This window comes from Podarcis cretensis (assembly GCF_951804945.1).
Source record: "Podarcis cretensis genome assembly, chromosome: 5".
NCBI lineage: Eukaryota > Metazoa > Chordata > Lepidosauria > Squamata > Lacertidae > Podarcis > Podarcis cretensis.
The window spans coordinates 65491478-65518856 of NC_137174.1; the positions used below are offsets into that span (position 1 = coordinate 65491478).

At 45.2% G+C, this 27379-nt stretch overlaps 2 protein-coding genes across 3 annotated transcripts in view; both read left to right on the plus strand.

Annotated features, from left to right (window-relative positions):
- WDR53 (WD repeat domain 53) overlaps positions 1-27379 on the plus strand; it is a 374347-nt gene that overhangs the window by 23385 nt on the left and 323583 nt on the right. The window lies entirely within an intron of this gene.
- The window catches only part of SLCO2A1 (solute carrier organic anion transporter family member 2A1), a 61067-nt gene continuing 34933 nt past the window's right edge, over positions 1246-27379 (plus strand). Inside the window, exons 1-2 of one of the 2 annotated variants that reach the window (XM_079977275.1) lie at positions 1246-1773; positions 25832-25969. In XM_079977275.1, the coding sequence (XP_079833401.1) occupies positions 1696-1773; positions 25832-25969 (216 nt within the window). In that variant the 5' untranslated portion in view covers positions 1246-1695. The remainder of the gene's footprint in view (positions 1774-25831; positions 25970-27379) is intronic. The other variant, XM_079977276.1, reaches the window with a different exon arrangement.

Consider the following 27379-nt stretch of genomic DNA (forward strand, 5'->3'; position numbering starts at 1 on the left):
CTATGGAGGGACAGAAAACCAAGATACTAAGAGACTGTGGGCAGGAGGAAAGGGGGCAGCAGGCTGCCTGAGCTATGGAAAAATTAATGCCATATAAATGCATGTATAGAAGCTGAGATTAAGCACGGAAGAGTAGCAGACAAAGCTCCAAGACTCCTTAAAGATTACTTTGTGGTGCATGAGCTTTCATAAGGGAGCACTCATGGGAATGCCATTTTGTTGGTCTCTATTTAACTACTCCATACTACAGTGGAATGGGGAAAGGACCCTCAATAAAAGGGTCCATATCAGCTGGCTCACTGGAGAAGTATCCCAAGTGTCACCATTTTCTACTAACAAGCAGCCTGAATATAACTGGGGTTTCTTGATCCACATCTCCCCATGAGGCAGGAGGAGAGAAGAGACCTCAACTTGTAGATGGAAAATGTTACTTAGTGGCAGGGGATACAGTCGTTGAAAGCTTCCCCCCCCCCTTTTTTTTTAGCTAAATACAAACACAAACAATGCCCTGCCAGTAGAAAACTAGTACAAGGAGGAAAAGGTCCTAGCCCCTCCTCTCCCTGATCTGCTACTTTTCTCCTTGCAAGCGTTTGCTTATTTAAGATAGCAGAGTTCCCTCACTTCATTTTGTAGGCACAGATCAGGCAGCCCAGAGCCACCTCAGCCACGTTGGGGAGGTTAATATTTAATCGAGTCGGTTCAATCCCGTTGGCCGCCCGGAGACGAACATGCCGGGCCGCTCGCGGGATCAGGCCTCCGTCGTGTCAGTGCCTCTCGAGGTAACTGCGGGGCGACTGGGCTTCCAAGCAACGGGGGAAGAAGCAGCACCCACCGGGTAGGTTCGCTTGCTTGGACCATGCTGTCTGCAGGCACAGCGGTCCGCCTCGCTCCGAGCTGCAGAGAGCAGCCTAGGCCACGGCGAGGCCCTTCTCCGTCGAGGCCGGCCGTGCGTAAAACGGCCGGGGGAGATCGATTCTTTTGCGCAAACGCCCCGTGCCACGGGCGCCACTCCCCGGCCAGGGGCCTTTGGAAAGCCACGGGCTGGAGCCAAACCGAGCGCAGGTCGAAGCCTGAGCTCGCACATGTGGAGGACGCATGCCGTGCTGGGAGAGCCTGCGAGCGGCCTCTGCCACCACCCCACCGACGACGCTTTCCCAAGAGGCCCCGACGGCAGGTTCAGCCGGAAACCTCGGAGAAGCAGCCGGAGCCTGCAGCCCCACGTCTCCCCACGGAGCGCGCGGTTTTGGAGCCGAAGAACTCGGAGGGAAGGGATTTGCCGGCGCTCCCTCCTGAGGGTCTGACTTCCTGCGGGGTTGATCTCTTGGGAGGGATCGAGAGGGAAATTTTGCCCGTCCCCTTGGAGAGCGAAAAGCTCCCACCTGCTTTTCGGGCGGGAAGCGCCGTGCGCCCGGTGGCGCATTTCCCAGCGCCTGCTTTTACGCGCTAGAGGGAAAGAGGGAGGAGAAAGAAAGTTTCATCATCGCTTCGGAGTACGCCGCAGAGTTATAAAAACGGCACGCTCCGCGCTCTTTCGCCCGGGCAGCTTTCCGTACTGGCTCGCGGGGAGGTGGCGAAGAAGGCAGGCACCTGAGCGAGGCTGTTCACGAGCGCGGGCAACGCGGGACGGACTGCTGAGGCTCCGGGCTAACTCGCCCTTTGTCTCCCCAGGAGTCTCCAGATCGCGCCGAGCAGACCATGGGGATGGCGCCGGAAAACGGCAAAGCGCCCAGGATTGGGAACACCTGCTCCGCGAGCGTCTTCTGTAACATCAAGGTAAGGGGTCCCCCGGTGCAGCTTTGCTGCTTGGGGGATGGTGCAATGGCTTGTTTCTCATTCATTACTTTGAATGAAACTGTGTGTATTTTTATGTTGGGGCTTTTTTGGAGTTCGGCTTCTGTAGCGCACGAGTACTGCCAGTCAGTCCGACTCCTGATGCCAAGGAAGCGCTTGCTCTCAAAGCGATCTCCGAGCGCATTTAGTTAGAGACTGGACCGGGTTCATCTCCTGGTCGTGGATTCCATTGACAGCAATCTGTTTCAGATTTAAATTCCCAGAGTTGGATGCAATCCTGTGCCCACTTACCTGGGAGTAAATCCCATTGAACTAGGTGGAATGTAATCCTGAGCAGCCCTGCATAGGATTGCACGGTTGAGGCTGCAATACTGTTTGCGTTGTACTGCGCAACCCTGACTATAGGAAAATCATGTAAATTGCACTGGTTTTAAGTTACCCTATTCCAAACTCTGGGAGGAATTTGACCTGCAATTCCCTTTTTGCCAGCTAAGTTCTGCTGACTTGCCAGGTCATGAGATGGATTGAAAGGGATTTGGAATAGCCTCTCCTTGCCCTGTCCCATCCCTGCCACACACCCTTTTTTGGACTTAAACCAGCATAAATTATGTTGATTTAAATTCCACTGGTTGAACTCCAGGTTTGGATTGTATGTAAGCCTCACTGAATTACTTATGGGTGAACATGGATAGGACTGGGGAATAAGGCTGCAGTTCTATGCACACTTACTTGGGAGTAGTAATCCTCGCTGAACACAGTAGGACATATCTCTGAATAAACTTGCATAGGGTTGTGCTATTATTTTGCAGTCTTGTGCACACTTACCTGAAGTAAATGCTAAATAACTAAATGGCAATTATTTTTGAGTTTAACAAACACTGAATATATTGCTCCGGTTGCAACACAGTCTGGATAGGGATCATAAAGTGGCATATAAATTCTCCATTGTACCTGTAACAAACATTTATAGTGCTCTCCTCTCCTCACCGACAAACGTCCAGCTTTATTTACCTGCACCTGAGTGCTTTCACCCCAATCCACAGATTTGTTAACCTGGAACTCAGTGGGAATTGATTTTTAATTCAAAGACCATTTTCTTGGATGGTGCTGTAAATAATTGCTTCTCCTCTGGAGTGGAAGCCGTCCTTACTTTTGCCTTCTGGAAATCTTGATGTTCCTTGGTGTTGCTGTTTTAATCCTCCCTCTTTTATCTCTCCCCTCCCTTTATTGGAGATGATACTCCCTAAATGGATGAATGTTGTCTCTTGAACGTGTGTGCATTTCCCTGCCTCATATATGAGTAATAATGACACTCAGAAGTACCGTATTTTTCACTTCATAAGCGCACCTACTTTTTGGGGGGAGAATTCAAGAAAAAAAATATGCGGCTCTTGGGTTGGGGGCTTTTGCGGGTGGTGGGGGAAGTGAGAGAGCCTCGCTCTGTCCCTTCCCCCACCTCCCGCAAAAGCCAGGGATAGCTGCGTGAAGCCTCCCCAGGGCAGCGGGATGAAGGCTCCCTGCTGCCCTGCGGAGGCTTTGCGGGCTACGCCAGAGCTGCTCAGGAGCTTGACGGGGCTGGCAGGGGAAGCTCGGGTCCCCCCCCCAGCCCCAAAGAGCAGGTCGGGGCTGGCGGGGGAAGCCTAGGTTCCCCCCCCCAGCCCCAGGGACCACACATTTGCTCCATAAGACGCACAGACATTTTCCCTTAGATTTTAAGAGGGAAAAAGTGTGTCTCATGGAGCGAAAAATACGGTAAGTAGCGGTCGTTGTTGCATGCTGTTGCCGATCCAGAAGATTGCCAAAGTGCTGAAGGATGCTGTCTTTGCAGAGGACAGTCTGGCTTAGCAGCATATTCCTCTTGCTGAGAGAAGCAGGGCAGCTGCTAACCAGCTGGGGAAAGAAGTATAGCATCTGATCCCCTTCCTTAGGAGTCGGTGGCCACCAAAGAAGTTCAGAAATGAGAAAAGGAAATAAAAGCGAAGCACAATGGCTTTATCGAGAGGGAGGTCTTAATACAGAGCTGTGGGGCATGCTGGGTTGAGTGCATGTTTTGCACTTGTGTATTTTTTGTAACTGAAGGGAAAAAAATAGAAGCTTTGTGGGGCAACCTGATTTGGGACCGTGCTGTGGATAGGGAATTCTAGGCTCTGGGCATGATGATCTTATTTTGTGGGGTGGGGACACACTCTCTTTAGATGGAAATGTGTACTATTTGGCTTTGGTTGGACAGTGTTCTCAAAGCTACGAACATGAGTTTGACCAAGCTGCGGGAGGCAGTGGAAGACAGGAGTGCCTGGCGTGCTCTGGTCCATGGGGTCACGAAGAGTCGGATACAACTAAACGACTAAACAACAACAACTATTTGGCTTACTGCTGCCTTAGGGGGCCTTCCTGATTATTCTGCTGAATGGAGACCTGGTCTTTTGCCCCAAAGTCCTGCCTTGATGGCACCACTTACGAGAGCAGGAGGGAGTTAACCTACACATTATGGTCCTGGTGAAAATTGCTCCCTCAGGTCTGTTTACACGGGGAAGGAAACTGGTACTGGTGCAGTTAGCAGCTCCCCCCTCCCCCGCCCCAGGGCAAATATATCACAAAACAGGGAGGGGGAGGATTAAGTGCTTCCATATTGCCCCCCCCCATGGCCCTTGTCTGGATCTTTCCACCACCATTTGACTGCTCTTTTTGATGGCACATGTGCAACCCATGCATGTAATATAGTGTGTAGTTTGGCACCACTGCAGCCAGATGCATGCATATATTAACAGAAAGTGCCAATAAAATGATCATTATGATATATTTATTTATTTATATTGATGGGACTTGATCCGAGTGAGTGCTCATAGCTTTGCAGCTTTAGAATTCAATCCTATAGCATCTTTCTTGACCTTACAGGTCCAACCTGAGCGGGAGAGCTCTGGAGAGAGAAAAAGTACCTTTAGCTGGGCAAACTTTCCCAAGAGGGAAACTGTTTCAAGAGGAAGCTTCCAGTTTGTATGAATAAAGGATGCAAATAAGAAAAGAAAAAAGTCCTGGTGGGAGGGAAGAGAGTTTCAAGGGAAGCTGTTGGGATTAGTAGCATAATCCCAAATGAGAGTGGAGGGATAGAAACCTGTTTAGATTGAGAGCTCTTTGGACAGTGATGAAATTGCTGTAAGCTTCCCTGTCCAGGGACAGAGTTGGGTACAGATAAATAAACACTTGTCATCCTAGGGAACTGGTCATGGGTGTAAATACATTGCAGATGCCCAGAGAAGCACAATCCTATATTTCCTTCCTTGAATGGCACAGCAATGGAGACATATTTTTCCAATGAGTCTCACTTGCACATTCCAGAGCTGGTGAAGAGGTGGAGGCAGTTGTATGTTGGCCACTAACATTATGCAACCGTGCTGTTTACAATCTTGACAATAGCATTGCAGAAAGGGTTTTTATCAGCGTTCCCATAATAAATGTGAGGTTTCATGAGGCAGGCTAGCCGATTATAAGTGCTTTGGCTGGCTCAGGGCGTGCAGGGAGGAAAGCCCTCAAGTGAGAACAAATATTCCCTGCCTTGAATTTTTCTGGGTCAAAAGCAAACACGCTTGACCTTTTTCCTCCCTTCCCATTCTCAGAGTTGGGATAGGCCCTACAAAGTGAGCATACTGGCGCGCTTACCTAGGATAACTCTGTAGGAAGAAGCACCTTTAATCATTAATATTAATAACATCAGTAAATGTATTGCCTGTCCTTCACCAACGCCAAGTTGCAGGGCAGTTTACAAGAATTCGGTATTAAAACTAGTTACAATAAATTACAATCATGGGAATAGGGTGGGTCCCGAACACACACTTCTCAAGTGTCAAAGGGCAGGGTAAAGAGGTGTGTTTTCAGCGTTTTATTGTTATTATTACTGTTCATTTTACAGCTTTCTGTTTTTAAGGGGAAAATATTCAAAGCCGTTTATAGCCTAAATTAAAACATCAAATTAAACAATCCAGAATAAAAAGCTACAAAGTCAAATAAAAAGTATACATTCAAAGCAACATGTTTAACAGGGAACTAAAATATTATCTTAAAAGATTTCAAAATAAAACATTACAAAGGAAGTCAGGTACAGAATGCACATTTAGCGTAGCAAAGTTAACAAAAAAGCAATTATCCTAAACACTTCAAAAGAAAATGTTACTAAAGGAAGTCAGATATAGAATGCACATGTAAAGCGGCATAATTAACAAGAGGATAAAATATTATCACAAGTATAGAACATACCTGCTGCCGTTGCTGCAAATTGTCCCAATGATGGTTCATGGCAGGTGGCGGCTGTGGAAGCTCAGGCTTTATGACCTGGGCCTACACTAAGACACAGCCTTTTGCAGAAAGCTGCATAGTGATGGTGTCAGGAGAATCTCTCTAGGGAAGGGAATTCCACAGCTTAGGGGCTGCCATGGAGAATGGCCTCTCTCAGGCCACCACTATCCCAAACTACTTACCCTACCAGGTCAAATGAGTTTGCTTTGTGTCTGATGCAAATGTTCTACATAGGGCCTCTGGAGCTAACCCTGTACTCTGTGGTTGAACAACATCATGGTCTTTGTAAAATGATTTAGAACCCGAGCAAAGCTTGTAGCACCAAGCCAGCATTAAACCCGGACAAGAAGTTTGTAAATAAACATATCTTTGCCACGAGCCCAATAGTCAGTGACTCGCTGTTTCACAATACCTTCAGCTGCAGTGGGTTTATCTGTTACCTTTGCATTTATTGTTGCTGCATTTTTATCTTGCCCTCCCCCCCCCAAGTATCTCATACGTAGTTCTTTTCTCTCCCCATTTTGTCCCCAGAGCAAGGCTTTGAGCTAGATCAGACTGAGAGTGTTGCGAGAAAACGATAGGCCATGAGTGGGCATTTGAACCCAAGTCCCCCTTTTTCTAATCCAACTTTCTGCTCACCATGCTGGTTCATCCCCGTGGCTTTTATACAAAGGTGGGGTAGAGGACCTTTTTCAAGAGGACCGCATTCCATCACGGTGAACCCCCAGAGGGTGGCATGCCAGTGGCAAAAACTGGTCAAAGGGTGGATATGATCCATACCTTTAGCACAGTAGGCTGCATTCCAGCCAAGCAGAAGTCAGAGGCTTCTGCATAGTCACCCATGTATACACTCCACACACTTCTCTCCATGCACCGGCGAGGCGAGCAGTTTAAGGACACATTTCAGCCAGGCAAAGGCACTTGGGGAAGTCAAGCGGCTGGACTGGTGAGGAGGTGTATCCTGGGGAAAGCAGGCTTGGCCTAGAAAGCTGCATCTGCCCCACCCCATCCCCTGGCTTGAGGTTCCCTACTCCTGTTCTACACCCACTCGATTTGTGGAAACTTCACCTTGTAATTTCTGAATGGGGTCATAGTCACCTTTCAAATCCCACAGCAGTTGTGTTTCTCCACAGTTTTGCACATGTGGAAACATGCTGTTTAGTCTGGCAGCAGGACCACTGCAGAAATTCATTAGTATTCATTAGCCAGCATGCTAAGTTTGAAGCTTTCCCTGGTTTCCCATCCTAAGAATGAACGCTGGTGTTGGCACAATGATGATTTTGCTACCTTTTGTTGTTGTGTTCCATCGGCATGGCAAGTTTGCTTGGGATGGGTTCTCTCCACCCGGCAATCTGTTTGCTTGCAAGCCAAACGGATGGAGAGCGGCAGTCCCGTGTTCCTCTCCGTTATGACAACAAGGCAGCCCTGCCCCTGGCGGGATGATGTCTGTGTGGAGCAGAGGTTTAGTCCTCGCTTTGTCTTCCCCAGGCGAGAGCTGGGGCAGTGCCAAGACCCTACCTGCGCAGACGTTGTTGGCTGTGCCAGAGAAACTAAACAAGCAGTGTTACTTTCATAAGCTCCAGCAGCAGCTGCTAAACATTGCTCTGGTTCCGGTACAAGGCATTTCTCTGTTAAATACACCCCTCAAGCTCTGGTCTGTCGGCACAAGATAATGGAGCTCCTATTTGTTTTATGGCACGGTGTTTACAGAATGCCTTTCTCAAAAGTTACTCCAGAAATAACAAACAGCAGCCTTTTCAGAGAAAGCTCTCTGTGCTGAGTATTTCTTTCTCCCCCCCCACCCCCCACATCCCGGTTATCCTTCATCTGCTGTGGGAGAGGTTGAATCACTTCCACATGACTCTTGAGGTGGGAGCTCAGAGGCCCCTAACTGCTGATGTTTAGCCACAGCTAGTGATGGAGGAGGATGAAGAGAAGGGAGCTGGTTCTGCTAGTATCATAGTCCTTAGATATCTGCTCATCATGGCAAATTCATAGATAAGAAGCTGCACGGAGACATTTGGGAGCTTCTGGGGAATTGGCAGCTGAAAGTAATAAGAGTTGCTGAGGAAGTGGATTGTTAACAAAAAAAGTAAAGGTAGCTTTTTTGGACCATGATGAAATATCCAAAATCTATTTTAGGACAATACCCTTTATTCATCTTGTGAAATAATGTGCAAGCTTTTGAGTTTTTAAAAATTCTTCCATCAGGCTGGATGGCTAAGAAAGTGGCTTAGGGAAAATGGAGACGCTGAGCTGGCGGTCATGCCATGAGTCTGCATCTGGTCAGAGTCTTATGGCCCAATGTGGGAGGAGGGAGCCAACCTCCTCATTCGAACATCTCCTCCTTCTGCCCACATTCTGCCATAAGACTCTGACCAGATGCAGATTCATAGTGTCTTCCACGAGTTCCTTCCACTTTGCTTTGTTTTAATTTAGCCTGGTGAAGAGTTTTGGAAAACCTGAAAGCTTTTGCTCTTACTTTGTAAGATGGTTGTTGACCTAATAATGGAAAACCTCAGTTCAGAATTAAGCAACCAGAAATGCCAGATCTGATTAGAAGTTCATCTCCATTTCAGCATGGGAAAAAGGGGAGACCATCTCGAACAAATGCATTGGCTGTTCTTTTGTTTTAAAGGTTCAGGAAAGGTGGGTTTTGATCGGAGAATGGTTAGGATTGTTGCCTAAATCAGTCCTAGTCCAACTTCTGGAATGGTATCTGTGTTAAGTCTCTTGCAGCAAAACCAATGTTGTACCTTCAAGATCAATACATTTTTTGTGGCATCAGCTTTTGTGGCCTGCAGAGTCCACTTCATCAGATGTATGGAGCATTACCCTCAATTGGCAATTAGGTGTGCATATGTGTGATACACACATTCGGATGCAGAAGGGGTAATAAAATGCAAAAAATTATACAGTCTGCAACAAATTCAGTTAAGCAGCCATTCACACCAGCAGTCATAGATGCTCCTGTCTAGGAATTGCCCATCTTAGTTCAATATGTATCAACAGAGACAGAAGCCCCTACTCAGACCAAAACTGTGTATATTTTGTACTGAAAATCTAAAATGTGTTTGCTAAGGAGAAGTAAATTTGGTGACCTATATACACTATACAAATCAGGGCCAGGCCGGGTTCTGGGGCCCAGAAATCCGCAGTGGCACACAGGGTGGGACAGGGATCCCTGCATGGGGGTGCCTGGTTCACACCCCCTCAAAATCATGTGCCCGGGGCCCCCTCCACACTATACCCCTGGTCGCAGTTGAGGATGGGTTTGTCAGGGAGCAAAATGCAACAGGATGAAGTCAAAAAGGATGTGGATCTCTGGTTTCCGAGTGTCCCAAATCTTTGGGGGAAATAAGACCAGAAATTCACTGGTCATGTTGGAGTGCTGTGAGGGGGGAAGGGGGGTCACTGCTTTTTTAGTAGAACCAGGAAGCCTTGCTTAATCCGACTTTGCAATATCACTTGCTTTGTAGTCTATGGTGGCCAGGAATTCAATGATGGCCAAGAATTCATAGGAAGCTGCCTCATACTAAGACAGACTGACAGAGCGGGGGATAGATCATTCCTTCTCCACCAGTCCCCTTGTTAGAAGGACGTTGTTTACAAGCATAAGCTCCATTTCCTTGCCTGGTCATAAAGAACACCCCTGCTCCCCTCTCATGAGACACTGAAAGGCAAGAAGCTAGTCTCTTGGCTGGCTAGTAAGTTTCCTTGGCTGGCTTACTCATTTCAAGAAATGCATCCAGTCATTGGAGTGCCAGAACTGATTGTAACTGTTCCACAGTTGGGTCAGGCTTGCAAGAAGCCATTCTTCTTGTCACCCATGGGGAATGAGATTCTCCCCCACCAGCACCCCAATGATAGTGCAGTCTCATTTCTGTGAATGGGAAGAGAGTTGCTTCCTTTGTGGCTTGTCTAACATGGGTATGTAGAAGACAGGATCACTATTAAAACCCTCTGGAGACTAGTTCATTCTGTTAATTTATTTGCAAGGTTAGCAAGCTCCTTGACCCTCAGCTCAAAAAGGTTTCAGCTGAAGCATTTAAAGTAAGGGTGAGAAGTAATAATGGCCTTGAACCCATTAATAGGTGTTGTGTGCCTGACTGGTGGAGTTGCTTCTGATGTCATTCCTTGGATTGTATACATTTTACTGAGGCTTGGAAGCCAGATTCCTTCCAGGTCTAAGAAATGTCAGCCTTTGCTCAGAGCAAATGTGCGGCAGTTGAAAGGATGTTGCAAGGCTCCCTTGCTGCCTTTTTACCTGGTTCATGTAATGTTGGTAGGAAAGCAGAGTGTTGATAACTTCATGATTGAATCAGGATGTAGTGTGTGTTTATCTTGGCAGCAGCACCAAAAGTGGGGGTAGTTTGGAGGAGGAGAGATCTCTTTTCTTTTCAAAGAGACCTTCCTGGTTCTTTTCTTTTCAAAGAGACCTTCCTGCTTTTTGCCTTGCTGAGACAAGCTGGAGAGAATATGTCGGGAAGGAAGTCCTGTTGAGTTCAGTGGGGCTTACTCTCAGGTAGGTGTGCCTAAGTTGTGCAGCCTTTGCAAGCTTACTCAAAAGTAAGTCTCCCTGAGTTCCACAGGACTTGCTTCCAAGTAATTATGCACATGATTACAACCTCATTACAGCAATGCACACTTATTAGGGAACAAATCCTGTTGAGCTTGGCGGGACTTGAGTAAACACATTTCGAGTTGGGCATACAGTGGTACCTCAGGTTACATACACTTCAGGTTACAGACTCCGCTAACCCAGAAATAATGCTTCAGGTTAAGAACTTTGCTTCAGGATGAGAACAGAAATCGTGCTCCGGCGGTGTCGCGGCAGCAGAAGGCCCCATTAGCTAAAGTGGTGCTTCAGGTTAAGAACAGTTTCAGGTTAAGAACGGACCTCGGGAATGAATTAAGTACTTAAACCGAGGTACCACTGTAGCTGCTTCTCTCGACCAGCACACCTTTTGGTGGCAGTTGCACATTAAGGACACACACTCTTTCAGAAGCATGAAATAAACCACTTATTGCTAGGTGACACAAACACACACACTCTCTGGCTGTGTACACACCATATATTCAAGGAACATTCAAAGCACATTCCCCCACCTGAAGGGAACAACCTTCAGAAATTACAGTTTCCAGGATCATTCCAGGGGAGAGAGGAGAAATGTGTTTTGAACATCTCATCTACAAATTGTCCTGTGCTGTTTAGTGAGATTTTGCCTTCTTGCCAGCGCCTTTCTGGAGTGAGATGTCAAGTTGCATTTTGACATGGACAACTGCCAATCATAAGGCCAGAGTGACCCGCAAGTGCCCAAAGAGGGCAGCTGTTCCAGCTGAGCCAGGCCACTCGGGGGAAACAAGAGCAGGCAGGCCCATTTTTCTGAGGGAGGGTAAGGTGGCTCCATGCCGAAATCTCACCAAGGAGTGGTCACCACAGATAAGACTAGCACGAGCAAATTAAGCAGCGGGAGCTCCTGATACTGTGGGCAAGGGCATGGCCTCCAGTGTCGGTATGAGAAGGGAGGTTGCCTAAGTGCGTAGGTCAAGAGAAAAACAAAAGGGATTTTGAAAACTCAGAGGAAACTCTGGTAATCCTCACTCCCTGCGCTTATCTAGCACAGAGTAACAGTGCAAGTACAAAGAGCCAGATATGGAACCATGCGCACACACACGCACTCCAGGAATCCAGAGTCTGCAAACAAACTGATGGATTGTTGGGTAACTAAATCAGCAGGCCTTTATTGCAGTGATACAGCAGTAGGAACAGCGCTTGCTGAGGAGGGGAAGCCCTATTGAATAGGTGACAAAGTTGAGGGAGAGAATTCCTTTGACGGTGCTTTGTCCATAGTAGTCTTTGAGGATCAGGGAAGCAAACTTAACTCAGGTAATCAGCATGATTGCTGTTAACTGCAGCTTTTAAGGTATTTCTTGATTGTATTTTAATACCATCTTTCCCCTTGACCCAAGAAGCTTAGGGTGGTTTACATGGATTTTTGTAGGAGTGAAGGAAGCTGCATTATGTTGTCCAACCATTGGTCCATCTAGCTGAATATTGTCAATGCGTTCCTCCTTTCTTTTCTGCAGACCAGTGGCGTAGCGTGGGTTGTCAGCACCCAGGGCAAGGCAAGTAATTTGCGCCCCTTAACCCGTGGAGCCAGGTAGGGGCAGAGAGCTGCGAGTGCGAGTGAGCGCCCCCAGATGTTGCACCCGGTGCGGCCGGCCCCCCCTGCACCCCCCACGCTATGCCACTGCTGCAGACGGACCCTGTGAGGCAAATCACAGGCCGTGTGAGACAGTGACTTGCCCAATGTCACCCACTGAGTTGAGGTTTGAGTCCCTAGCCTGGCACTCTGTCTTGGCCTTTCCCAACTACAGGTTCCCCACCCCTCAGGTTACATATGCTTCAGGTTACAGACTCCGCTAACCCAGAAATAGTGCTTCAGGTTAAGAACTTTGCTTCAGGATGAGAACAGAAATCGTGCTCCAGACGTGCGGCGGCAGCAGGAGGCCCCATTAGCTAAAGTGGTGCTTTAGGTTAAGAACAGTTTCAGGTTAAGAACAGACCTCTGGAACGAATTAAGTACATAACCAGAGGTACCACTGTAATACATTCTTACAGCTCTTTAGAATATAAAGATTACACAGTAATTCGTTGTTAACAGGTTAGCCCATAGCAAAGAAGGGGAGACACAAAGAAACCTGACTGGCACACCAGCAACAAATAATGCCCTGTACAATGAACTTTTTAAAATAACGGGGGAATAAGGCAGCAGCAAAGTTTCAGCCTTCAAAAATTGGGCCGATGAAAAGCAGTTTGGTAGTCAAGGCAGCTGTTCAGTGCCATGCTCCTGGGTCTCTGCTGGTGTGGTGGCAAAGAAAACAGGAGAGGAGGGTGGAGGCAGAAGGAACTCCAGGCAAGCAGGAGAACGCCCCATGTAGAAATTTTCTGTAAAGCCATATTTCTGTACTGGTTCATCATAAAATATCAGGGTGGTGCAAAACAGTAAGACATAAAACACTATTTAAAAACAATACAAATAATAATTAAAGGGATTGGCTGATCAGTCAAAACAACAGGAAACGCCTGTTTTGTGAAAAGGCCTTCAAGAGATAGCTGAAAGTCAAAAGCAGGAATGGCTGCTGAATCTCTGCTGGGAAAGTGTTCACCACAGCATGGAACCAACAGCACCAAATGCCTGACTTCTAATGGAGGCCAATTGAGTCTCTGTAATATGGCAGGCAGCTAACAGCACTCTTCTGTCTGATCCCCAGCACAACACTGGCTTGTAAGGAAGCATTCTCAATTTGTTTTCTTCTGGAATTGTCTTCCGTTAAAGGCCCACCAAAGCTTAAGTATAGTTTTTGGAGAAGTTGGCCGTAAGTGGAATGCCACCAAGCCTGGTTTGCGTAGTTTCTAGCACTCAAGTCCAAATGTTGAATTTTCAATAGTTCATCTAATGAAATGCAAAATTGCTCCTGAATAATTTTCTCGCAGTGGCCTTCTGCAGGCTGCTTGACCCTAATCATCCAGAGTCTTGGGGCTTTTCAGATCAGATCTCTTCAGACACTGTAAAAACTGTATGGTAATAAAGATGTTGAGAAGCTTTTAACAGACATTTCCTTAAAAGGCCAGTGCTTTTTCTAAACGTTGACTTCATAGAAATTCCTCTCTTTCTTTTTTGCAAATTGATCTCTTTGTATAATAACCATCCCCAGCCAGGCTATAAATCACTGCCTTCCATGAGGTGACAACAGCTTAAAGAGTTTTCTCAAGTGTCTGGGCATCCCCCACTGACCCCAAGACAGTGCTCTGATACAATATGATCACATGCACCGCACCAGGCAGTGATTTGTTAGTTAGATAACATACTATGAGTAAGAGATGGTAACAAAACTGACTCTCCTGCCTTTACTGGCACTCACGTGCTTGCAAACACTGAACATGGTATAGTGGTTGACAGTATGTCATTTAGGCTTAGTTTACTTAAATGCTTGCTTGCAGCCAGCAACTCTCTCTCAGTGCTGCTTATTCATTCTTGGTCCCCCCCCCCCCTTTTTGGCACAGTAATATCTGGTGGATGGGAATTAGATACAGTATTTGTGGGCTTGGGCTAATGCATAGCCAATTCTGCCCTTATAAGTGATTTGAGAAGAAACTGCCGCTTGCACCCATCAAACGCTTTGATTCTCTGATTTAAATATGATCTCATAGCTACTGACAAAGAAACCTGGATCTCTCTGGATCAAAACAGCCTTTCAGCGGTTTTGAAACCTCTTGAGTTTTTGCAGCCAAAGTGTCTGTGATTTGCTTTTCCTGCCGAGGATGGGGGAATTTGTCAGTTCCTCCAAGTTTCAATGTGTTTCTACTTTTAAGTCCAGTTCTCCCCATTTCCATGCACAGTGTGGGGTTGTTGGGTGTGTGTTTTTTAAGTCCCTGTGAAAATTCATCAGTGAATTTCTCTTAATATACAAATGTTTCTATGCATTTTTGCCTAATGTACACATTGTTGCAAAGCAATTCCCCCTAATATAATGCATGTTTGTATCTTATTTTCACTAATATGTGCATTTTTATGCACGCTTTACCCCGCTACATGCTGTACACATTCCTTGGCTGGAGAACTGCATTGCAAAATTCAGATAAGAGCGAATTTCAAAGATTGGCTGTGTTTCTGTTCGTGCATTTGGGAAGTGCAAATTAAGTAGGTTTGCCTTTCAGCATGAATGGAATCTAATCTCTCCCTCCACCCCTAATTCCTACCTAGGTGTTAAGTCCAGGCTCTTTGTTTCCCCCTACCCTTCTAAAGGTAGTGGGAGTCTATGTACTTTTCAACTGGATTTTATTTTATTTATATAGCACCACCTGACCCAGAGAGGTTGCAAACTAAAATTCAACAAGGAGGAAGCAACAGAGAAATGGGAGGAAGTGGGGGCAGGGTAAAAAATAAAAAGGAAAGGAAAGTGTATTGTTTCAGATGTATGTGCTAGACAGAAACGTTTCAACAGGCAGCTGAAAGGCCAGAAAGGTGTGTTTTCGGAATGCCTTTCCCAGTCAGTTCTGGTAGGTACCTTTGTTACTATCTTGCTCAGTGCTAGTTTAAGATCTTTTTTGTTTTCCAAAGCTTTTAACTGAATTTGTTGTCCCTGCTGATCTGTTTGTTTTACTGGCTGCTGTTCCTGTGGCTGTTTTAGAAATTGTTTTGCTGACTGCTGCTGCTTATTTTGTTGTGCTGATTTCTTAAATAGCCTTTTGTCATTGAGTTTTTATGATGTTTTCTGTTAGCTGCTTTGGAGATTTGAGTGTTGGGAAGCAGCAACTAAACATTGGAAGTAAAATTATGGCCTTTTTAACTGGAGAGTTTTCAAAAGGCAAATCATTTGTGTGACATAGGATTAGACTGCACATCTGGATCCCATTTTATACATGTCTACTCAGAAGCAAGTTCCATTGAGTTCTGTGGGATTTACCCCCAAGGAAGTGTATATAGTCTTGTAATCCAAGTTAGTTGCATTTGGTTCCCATTATTTCAGTGGAACCTAAACTGAAGTCATGACTGACTTTTTACATTGATGTTAGTGGGACCTCAGTGGGACTAACTTAGGTTAGATTCGACTCAATGTGAAGTGCACTATAGCCAGTGTGGAGTCATGATTCGACTCTGTCTAGAAAGAGTTCAAATCTCCATGCCAATGTGAACTGCCCTGAGTGGCTGGGGGCCAACCATTGTCTCTCAACTGAGCCTACTACACAGGATTCTTGTGAAGATAAAAATGAGATCACCCCCATCCATATTGGCCACCATGAGCTCTTGGGAAGCTGGCTATGTTGGGAACAGGACTAGACGGACCTTTGGTCTGATCTAGCAAGGTTCTTAAGTTTTTCTACTGCAAATGCCACTTAAAAATTTAAATCCTCTGTAATAGTGATTGTGTTTAAAACAGGCATAGTCAAACTCGGCCCTCCCCATAATCCCTAGCTAACAGGACAGGAATGATGGGAGTTGTAGTCGCAACACATCTGGAGGGCCGAGTTTGCCTGGTTTAAAATGTCTTGAAGGCTGTCAGTACATGCTTTGAGCTGCTGCCTACTCATCATTCATGCAACCACTTACTAGATATGGACTCATTGTGTGTCAGCAATTCCCTTCCTGGTGTTTCATACTTCGAAGGTGGAGAAATTATAGTGCAGATGAGAGCAATTGCCTCTGGGTCTCATTTTGATGATGATGGTGATGTTTTCAGGGCGATGAGAAGAAATTCAGACATTACCTTGCCCTTCCCTTTCCTGCCCCCCTCCATTTCCCTATGACTAGATTTCTAGAGGGTTATGTCTAAAAGTGCTTAGCACAAAGATGCCAAGGGAGGCTCTTCTCCTTCGCTCCAGCTCCCTTTGTTCCACTCTTGACAACAGAAAAGCAGCTCAAGACTGGGCTTAACTGTACTCTTCTCCCCCCACCCCACCACCACCCCAAGGAAGCAGCCTGCTCATTGCCAGTTTCTCTGCCTTGGCTAGAAGATCCTCCCTTGTTCCAACCAGCACTGCTCTTTTGGAGTCAGGAGAACCAAGTTTGACTAATTTCACTACGTTCCTTGACTCTCAAACTCTCTGCTTGCAGAACAGGAAAAGGAAGTTCTGCTTCCACTGGGAACCAATACCCTCAATTCTGACCTATCGTGGTTTTCTTTAACATTAACCCGTTCTGTGGTTACCGTAGGTGTGAGATGTGGCTTTTCTGTGCCAGCGTTGCCACAATAGTGCTGTCTGTCTTCTGCCAGACCTTCGCAAGCTTTACATTTCATAACAGACATTTATATGCAGTCTAAGGGTAAACAGACTTGTTGACTGATTCCTGTTACCTTGCATAAGCTGTCAGCTGAAGCCTTTATGACAAAAGAATACAGCCAGTTTTACATTATTGTGTATACACTGCATACTGTCAGTTTGCTGAAAATAGACTCTGCTCCCATTTTTACATGTTGTCATAATATTTTATCGAGTCTAAATAGACAGGATCCAGATCTCCTTTCTCTTTCTCTTCATGGTAATTGTGCATGAAAAGACAATGTTTTGTATTAATTTGATTCCTTTTGTTGCCACAATCTTAATCTTTTTTTTATTCCATGTAACTGAGGAGGCATATGTGACAGAAAGGTAGGAAACAAGAAGCTGCTATAACCAATGTCTTCCCTCTGATGTGAAGCCTCCTGGGACTTTTAATGCCATCCTGATAACCAGTGGGATTTGCTGTCTTTATATAGAATGACAAGGATGGGAAAGGCTGAACAGAGAGTGGGATTTGCTTTCTTTCAGATCTGCTGTCACCTATGACTTCACCTGGCCTTTTGCTAGGCTGGTTTATTTTTAATATATGAGAAGGACAGCAGGTTACAGAAAAAGTAAGACAGCTCCCTTTCTGCTTTTCATTATTGGCAACCTATGCTCCTCAAAGGTTAGACTTGCAGTCCTGGTTCTCATGGGGTCTTTGAGGTTGGTTCCAGTGCAAAAGAGCAAACTATTTTGGTGCATCAGTTAAAGTGCTAGACTAGGACTAGGCAGATCCAGGTTCAAATCTTCACTGAGTTGCAAATAGTGTTGGGTTGGTAGGTCTCCCTTTGCTAACTCAGGCTTGCTGCAAGTGTGAAATGCAGCAGGGAGGGAAGAGCCCATGAGCATCTTTGTAGGATGGTTGAAATTAAAATGTGATCAAATAAATAAATAAAACATAGCCCTCTTACTAATCAGTTCTTGGGCTTCTATCCCTGCATTAACTTGGGAATAAGTCTCAGTCATCTTAGTGGGGCTCACTTCTCAATAGGTTTGCTGCATCTGCATTGCCCTGTAAGGCCACATTCACACTATATCTTCTTCTTCTTCTTCGTCTTCTTCTTCGTCTTCTTCGTCTTCTTCGTCTTCTTCATTTATTATTTCTATGCCACCCATCTCACTGGGTTGCCCTAGCCACTCTGGGTGGCTCCGCACAAAAATTAGTAAAAACACAATACAACATCAAACACTAAAAATTTCCCTGATGCCACTTTAAATAGACACAGCTTCCCTCAAATAATTCTGGGAGCTGTTGCTTGCTAAGGGTGCTTGAGGGTTGTTAGGAAGCCCCTATTCTCCCCACTGAGCTACAATTCCCAAAGTTCCCTGTGAACAGAGATTGGTTGTTATACTACTCTGTGAAAGGCAGCTCTGAGGGTTTATGGGGCCTCCTAACTCTCATCACCCTTAACAAACCACAGCTCCCAGAATTCTTTGAGGGAAGCCATGACTGTTCAAAACTGGATCAAAGTGCTTTAAATACATGGTGTGAATATGGCCTTAGAGAAGATTTGGCACTGTTTAATGTACTGCAGCCAGCCTGTCATAATCACACAATCTGGGCAGGTGAAGCCATTCAGAAGAGGGATTTATAAGCTGCTTATACAAACAGCCTGTAGATAGGATCATTCATCTGTCTTTATTTATTTATTTTTTTAAAAATGATATTTATTAAGATTTTCCATAAAATCTTTTTCCAAATAACATCTTTTCAGGACTTCCCCTCCCCTCCCCCTCCTGTATTCCAATTCTTACAAATAAACAAAAAAAATTTCAACAAGTTCTTATCCCAAATTTAAACTTATTATCATTGACTCAATTTTAAAAATATTTTCCCATCCCCTAAAATCGACCTGTTCCCTTCCGCGAGTTCCCCCCTTTAATATGCAATACAGATTACAATAGAAGAAAAATAAAAAAATAATTTTACACCCTTTGGATTCCAAATTTCCCTCCCCCCTTTCCCGGTTGCGTTCCCAATGCTCCTCGACGTCTGATATCTTCCTGGAGTTCCCACATCTCTCTAAACCATAGTCCTTTCCCAGTCATCTTTAGTTTCGAATGTCCAATCTTGGAAGGAGTCTGTCTCAAAAAAGGCCCATTTCTTCCATCCAGATTTTTATATCTAGGGGTGAAAGCTCCAATTTTATTCCTTTAAACCTGTCAAATCTGGATGTCCCAAATGTTCCCACTTCCAACTTTGTCCAGTTCTTATTATTTTTGTTGTTCTTGTTAATCTCACTCCTCCTTTATTTTTTCTTTTTCCCTGCTCTCCTGCACAAATGTTCCAATTCCAAAAGCTTCTAATTCCTCTGCAGAGGCTTGTTATTCAAGAACAAAACATTACGTCAAGTCCTTTTCATTCTTCAATAGATAAATCTATTGTCTCCTTTAGTGCGTAGACCTCTGTAGACAAAATAGTGTTCCATTTCTGCAGTTTCCCAGGAGATAGAAAGTTCTGGTCAAATTCCACGCCAACAATACTTGTAATGTCCCTCGGCTCCTCTAGGTGGATTGCAATAACTAAATTCCCTTCCAGATCACGTCCACCAGTCAAAATAACTTGTTATTCCTTGTTTGTAACAATTTGTATCCAATTTATAACAAATGTAACCGGCAAAGTACTCATAACAAAGATCTCTATTTTATTCTTCCGCTTTGACAGCTCTTTGACAGCTGTCAAAACTTCTATTTCTCTTCTCCCAGCGCTCTCACAAATCGCTCCCAGGGTTCCGGGGGGGGGGGGTTGCTTTTTAATTCAATTCCACCTTTCTCCTCCAGCTCAGTCTTATGATTTTCCCTCGCGAAGTTAATAACTTTGTCAAAATAGGGTTGCACTCGATCTTAGTTGTCAAATCCTTTGCTTTAACTCTTCTACAACAGGGGGGGGCTGACTTCCTTTTTGCGCCTCCCCCGCTCGCTCCGATTTTTTTTAAAAAAATTATCCCCCTTTTTAGTCCAGGTTCCGATTACTCACGGGTTATTCTTTTAAGTCCAGATTTTCAATAGAAGAAGTCAGCGCTCGGCAGGGGAAGCGAAGGACTCAAAGCACCACCACCCCCCTGTCACCCACTCCGCAGCCTTTAAAAAGGCTCCTTTGCGGGTCGGGGGGGCGCAAAAGGTGCCAGCCGAGTCACCATGTCCATGGGTTTCAGCGCCCATGGTTTTTGAGGGTCCCCGCGTCGCCGGTGCGGTAGGACCCAGCCCCTGCCGAGCAGGCTCCCTCCGGAGCTCGGAGGGAGTCCGCCATTCGGCGATGGCGCCAACCCAGAAGTCCATTCATCTGTCTTTAAAATAAACATCAAGGTGATTAACAGGTGGCTGAGGTAAGTACAAATGCATATGAAGTGTGGCTTCTTTTACAAAATGCCTGATGAATGTTGTCTGAAATTTGCCTGAAGTCACAAGACATGGCCTGGGCTCCCTCTTGCAGGAGATCACTTTCAGCAATGAAGAGGAGTTTAGGATCACTGTGCCATCTTTATAGATGTAGTGGCATTTTTTTTTTAAAAAAAAATGGATATCTTCCAGGTTTTCTGGGCTGAGCTCATGTGTAACGTTGCAGCCTTGCAGGAATAATCCATTTGCGCAGCCAACGTTATGGCTGAGCTAGTTAGCTTATAGTTTCCAGCTGTGGAAGCTCCTGTGATCTCTGGCATACATTTCAGGAGTATCACTTGTTCTTACTGTGTAGTTCAGGAAAGCCACAAGTGTTGCTTTGCAGTTTATGTTGCTGATGGAGAAAAACCAAGTACATTGGAAATGCCTTAGCCTGGAACAGCAGAATATGTCTTTGAGGAAACGGTGGTCAGTTTCTACAAAGGAAACTGTCAACGTGTTGGGCTGCATTAGGGAGGAGGAGAGATAGCAGAGCTCATGTATATAGCCCTACAAGGCCTACAAAAGGGGTCATCTTACTTGTTTTAGTCCATCATTTTTTATTTCTGACTTCCCTGACTTTCGGGCTCCTTGTTATGTCCTCCTGTTCTTGATTTCACCTTCTCCAGAATTTTCTCTTCAGTCTTATGTGCTTGTCATCTTCACTGTCTTCACATCATTAATCCCTCTCTATAAGACTCACTTTTTCCCTCCTAAAAAGTAAGGGGAAATGTGTGTGCGTCTAATGGAGTGAATGCAGGCTGCGCAGCTATCCCAGAAGCCAGAACAGCAAGAGGGATTGCTGCTTTCACTGCGCAGCGATCCCTCTTGCTGTTCTGACTTCTGAGATTCAGAATATTTTTTTCTTGTTTTCCTCCTTCAAAATCTAGGTGCGTCTTGTGGTCTGGTGCGTCTTATAGAGCGAAAAATACGGTAATTTGTGTGTCATTCCTTAAGGTTAGATCAAATGCATCACTTCTCATTTCGCTTTTCTGTTGTGGGGGACACACCAAGCAGTTTGCTACGTAACAAAATTATTTAAAATGTTATGGGCAGCAAACAGCCTTAAAAGCATGATAGTTGAAACATGAGCAGATAAAAATCAGACCAGGAGAGTAAAAGCAAAACAGCAAAATGACAGAAAACTTATAAAGCATCAGTTCCTGAGCAAGTGGATGACAGTGATAGTTGAGTAAATATTTCCAGGACAGTTTTCCTGTGTGCTCGAATTTATTATCTCTTCTCTTTCTTCAGTGGAATACCCAATCAGTGTGCATTGAATTCACAGGCAGCATTTCATCTAGACGCAAACACATCTAGACATATAGCTTCAGCAATGTTGGTGTGTTGTGCCCTCGGACCACGTCCTGGGACAAAGTGCTTTGCATAGATCAGAAGTGGAGAACCTGTTGCCTTCCTGCAGCTCCCATCATCCCCAGGCAGTGGCCATGGTGATTTCCATACATTCCATACATACTCTTTCCATCCATCATCCTTGGCAAATACAGGAAACTCTAAGTTGGACTTTTTAAAATGGTTCTTACATTGCATTTTGTGCTGTTAGGAAGTTGTTCCCTCCCAATGTGAGTAATACGTTTTGTTTACTCTTAAGTCTGATTTTTGCAGTTTTATTTATTTAGTGTTGTAATGTATGCAAAGTTTAGTTTGCCTAGAGCAGGCTTCCTCAACCTCGGCCCTCCAGATGTTTTGAGACTACAGGTCCAGTCGCAGACGACTCTGGGGTTGCAGCACTCATCTCGCTCTATAGGCCGAGGGAGCTGACGTTTGTCCACAGACAGTTTTTCTGGGTCATGTGGCCAGCATGACTAAGCCACTTCTGGTGAACCAGAGCAGCACACAGAAATGCCATTTACCTTCCCGCTGGAGCGGTACATATTTATCTACTTGCACTTTGACATGCTTTCAAACTTCTAGGTTGGCAGGAACAGGGACCGAGCAACGGGAGCTCACCCCGTTGCGGGGATTCAAACCGCGACCTTCTGATTGGCAAGCCCTAGGCTCTGTGGTTTAGATCACAGTGCCACCCACGTCCCTAGTTTAATCTATTTAACTATGGTTTAACTTTAAAGTGACAAGCATACCAGGCCATTCTCTTAGAGAAGGTGCTTTCTGAGCCTGTTTCTTCTCCTCCTTGTGTGTTTTTGGGGTGTGGCAAACAGTAGTTTTCCTTCCAATTTAAAAATGTTCTCTAAAAATGGCTAAAAATAGATCAAAACTGTTAGTGTAGCCTACTGTGCCTCAGGATATGGAGAGTTTCCTTTCTGTCACTTAGGACTTAAGACTGCAATCCTGTATCCACTAAATGTTGAGGAAGCCTCATTGATCTTAATGCATCTTACTTCTGAGCAGATATTCACAGAAATGTGCTGCTAGCCTCCTGGGTCCTACATGCTGGAAAAGGCTTGTCTGCCTTCTGCTTCACACATGTGCCAAATGAAGACACTGTAGCATTTAGCTGGTGTGATGCTAGCACAGAATCTAATAGCTTCCGATCCAAGTTTTTGTTTTGACATATAAATCTGTACTGTTTGCCTCCTCTTCATCTCTCCTCTCTTCTCTCAATTCCTTCATGACTACTGAATAGTAGCTGGGTTTAGGGTTGTATGAAAGTGGAACAGCTTTCCAGAACGCTTGAGGAATTGTGTTGAGGTTGATTTTTTTCCTGTCATTCTATGAACAAGTGTTTTTTAAAAAACGTGTACCATTTAATACAATACAAAACAGTATTTTTGACCTGTGTGCTGGAAGAGAGACATGGATCCAAGAAACCCTGTTCTGCATTACGCAGAATAGTTTTTGGAAACGGTTGCCTTTCACTAGGGACTCTTCTACAAAGATAAACAGTGGAGAGGTTAATAGGCCATAAGATTGGAGTGCGTTTTATGTGGTGGTTTTTAATCTATGGTTTTATGTGATGCGTTCTGCCCACTCCTAGAAAATAGATGTTAACTGAGTGAGCTGGAGGTGTTAAAAGAGTCAGGCTGAGAGTAGGCCTAAACCGTACCGCATATGATACTAAATCAAGCAAATCCTAGAGAGCATAAAGGGAGCCTTTCGAAGTCACTTGCTAGTATAGAAAATGGGGTTTCTTGAAATGCATAAGGCCTCTGGACTTGAATGTGTTCTGTACTGATTAATGAATAACTTCCTTTTAAACATAATGAAAATGTATTTTTGTCTCTAAATACACTGCCCCTTCAGTGTTCAATAACTAATAGTCAGGACACATCTGCCATGTCATCGAATCATAGTGTTTGGTATCCTCATCAAACAGCTGCAGAAGCTTCAGTTAATAAAGGCATAACAAATGTTGCTCTCCTGGGAGACATTCCTTTCTCCCTAAGTAGTACCAGCCAGCTTTCAATTAAGGGAGAACATTTACATTTTCCACCTCTTCAAATACTCCTGCAGTTGGTTTTCCTTATGGAAGATTCCAGAACTACATTAAAAAAAACAAAACCAAAAAAAAAACTTGCAGGCTTGTTCATTACAATTATGTAAGACCTAAAGCTGCCCAGCCACAGGCTTCCTGAGCTTTGCCTTGTGTCCTGGGCTTTAAGCCAGAGACTCCAAGCGAAGCTCAAAGCCCAAGGCATAGGCTGTGTCCACATGCCCATTTACTGCACACTCGCTGCGTTTCCAGTGCTGCCTCTGTAATCTATGATTGTGGGGTGTTATTCAAAATTCATATATATCCTGTACTTTGTTGTAACCTACTAAAGTCTGGTGTGTTCTCGCTCAAGCCATCTTCCCACTGACTGGTGTCTTAAGTTCATACCTAGCCATTTAAGGGGTAAACACCTTTGCATAGGGGAAAGACATCCCCACCCTGTCAGTGCCCTCCTGCTCCCGGAGTGTACAAAAACAGAAAACACAATGGAAGCCTTGCTGGGGTGAGGAGCTATGAAACAAATGGGGAGGGGAACATCATTGCACTTTAAGGCAGTATTGAGAACACACCCTTATGTGACAAGCACAGCTAGGTTGCGGTGGGGGGCAGCGGTGTTGGGGGGAGTCACCATAGACAGGTTTGCTGTATACAAATGCCATGCTATGGAAAGAGTGCAACTGCAGGTTGAGCAGCCTGAATCATGTGTGTGAAACCTTGCCAATGTCAACTTCCACCTGCAATTCCAATCTTGGGAGTAAGCACCATTGAAACACTGGGGCTTGCCTCTGAGTAGACCTGTCCAATGGAACAACTCTTGTAAGTTGTAAATACTAAATAAATACATATTTTTATTTTCCACAAATGACATTTTTAAAGTAGAGAAATATGGAAAAGCCTAATCATTTTTTAAACTGCCTATTACTATGTATTTGCTTTCCTGGTCTATTACAGAAATGCAACATAAGGTTCCTCCTTTTGTCCTGCCTCCATTTCCTGTCCTGCTTTCTCATGTTCCTTTATTGGTAAAATTACTGGTTGGCACATGCATTCCAAAAGTGGGGGTGGAGGACATTGGAGCCTGCCAGTCAGTCTTGTTGGGGTTGTCCCATCTCCAGAACTAGGGGACATGAAGTACAGTATTTGAAATTATGCTGCCTTCATCCTGTTTTCTGAACAATATTTTTTCTTTCACAATGTGGAGGTGGAGATGGGAAATTGTTTAATTTTTGTTGTGTACTTTTGGATGTTTATTTATTGCTTATGGCTACTTTTGTTATGTTTGTAATTGGGTTTTTTCGTGTTGCAAGCTGGCTGGAGCATGGTTTTAACTATGGGAATAAGTGTTTTTTTTTCCTAGAAAAATAGGCGCCAGTACTCACCATAAAGTTGTTACAGTAAGTGTCCTACTTTTTAACAACAACAACAAGAGGTGATGGTACTGTGGACCCTTGATTACCCCCTGTAAAAAAGCACATAAGGGAATTATATATGTATTATATGTGTATGAGATGAAATGGGTGAAACCCTGAACAGCAGTACTCCCCACTGCTAAATTCCCACCCTTGTTTGTTTTAACAAGCACCTATTTCATGCTCTAAACAGAGGCAATGAAGACATGATGCTTATGTCAAGCAGCAGTAATAATTGGAACGGGTACTCTCTTGTCAGTCAGAAGGCAGTGCCTTCAGCAGTCACAATGCATTTTCTGTCTAATGCTCATTTGCTTGTGTAAACCTGTCAATCAATCACATTTTAAATTACAAAAGCAGAAGCCTCCCCCGTCCTCTTCATAATGCCTGTCACAATGTTTGGATCTTTTCTCAGTGTTGGTGCTTCCGACGTGTGTCATGGGTGGGAAACTCAGCTTAGCAATGAAGTCGCTGGATTCTAAGAAACGTTGCATGAACAAGTTGCAAAGGCAACCCGAGTGAACCGGGAAGGCTTCATTCAAATAATTGAGTCAATTGTATTTTGAGTTGTGAGTGTGGTTTTATATGCACACTATCGCTCTGGCAATATCTTGGCAACACCCTGGGATCACCAGTCTGAGGATGCTCTAGCCCTAATCTGGGTGATTCCTGCAGGCTCACTTTGCCATGATGCTAATTACGTTACCATTTTGCCAACAGGTGTTTGTTGCCTGCCATAGCCTTCTGCAGCTGGCCCAGCTCCTCTACAGTGCCTACTTCAAGAGCAGCCTGACAACCATCGAGAAACGCTTTGGCCTCTCCAGTTTGTCCTCTGGCTTTATCTCCAGTTTGCATGAGGTAACTGTGTTTCCCCAGCCACTCTGTGCGGCTTCCAACAAAACACTAAAATACAATAACCTATTAAACATTAAAAGCTTACCTAAACAGGGCTGCCTTCAGATGTCTTCTAAAAGTTTGGTAGTTATTTTTCTCTTTGACATTTGGTGGGAGGGTGTTCCACAGGGTGGGTGCCACTACCGAGAAGGCCCTCTGCCTGGTTCCCTGTAACTTAGCTTCTCGTAGCAATGGAACTGCCAGAAGGCCCTCGGTGCTGGACCTCAGTGTCCAGGCAGAACGATGGGGGTGGAGACGCTCCTTCAGGTATACTGGACCAAGGCTGTTTAGGGCTTTAAAGGTCAGCACCAACACTTTGAATTGTGCTCGGAAACTTACTGGGAGCCAGTGTAGGTCTTTCAAGACCGGTGTTATATGGTCTCGGCGGCCGCTCCCAGTCACCAGTCTAGCTGCCGCATTCTGGATTAGTTGTAGTTTCCGAGTCACCTTCAAAGGTAGCCCCACATAGTGCATTGCAGTAGTCCAAGTGAGAGATAACTAGAGCATGCACCACTCTGGCGAGACAGTCTGCGGACAGGTAGGGTCTCAGCCAGCGTACCAGAAGGAGCTGATAAACAGCTGCCCTGGACACAGAATTGACCTGCGCCTCCATGGACAGCTGTGATTCCAGAATGACTCCCAGGCTGCACACCTGGTCCTTCAGGGGCACAGTTACCCCATTCAGGACCAGGGAGTCCTCCACACCTGCCCATCTCCTGTCCCCCAAAAACAGTACTTCTGTCTTGTCAGGATTCAACCTCAATCTGTTAGCCACTATCCATCCTCCAACCACCTCCAGACACTCACACAGGACCTTCACTGCCTTCACTGTTTCTGATTTGAAAGAGAGGTTGAACTGGGTATCATCTGCATACTGATGAACACCCAGCCCAAACCCCCTGATGCAGCTTCATGCAGATGTTGAAAAGCATGGGGGAGATGATGGAACCCTGAGGCACCCCACAAGTGAGTGCCCAGGGGTCTGAACACTCATCCCCCACCTATAGCCTATCATATACCAATAGGCTATACGAGGAAGAGATGGTTTTTAAGAAGGCAAACTGGATGCTGCCTTGGAATGACACTTAGCGAGGACAATTCCTTCCGAAACAAGAATGCTGGGAAGGGAGAGGGGGCAGTGGGAAAGAATGATTTTGAGGCCTTGGGGCCTGCTGCTTTCTGACTGTTTCCCTGAGAAAGAGGAGAGCCTGACCTACCTTTCTGTGCAATGGAGTGCTGCTACACCCATGGGTTTAATAGATATGTGCTTTCTTCCAGGCCCTCAGAAGTGGTGCCGCATCTGGTGTGTAATGCTGCATTACACGTTAATTAATGCTATATTAAAAGAAGGTGAAAACCCCCCAATTTGTTATG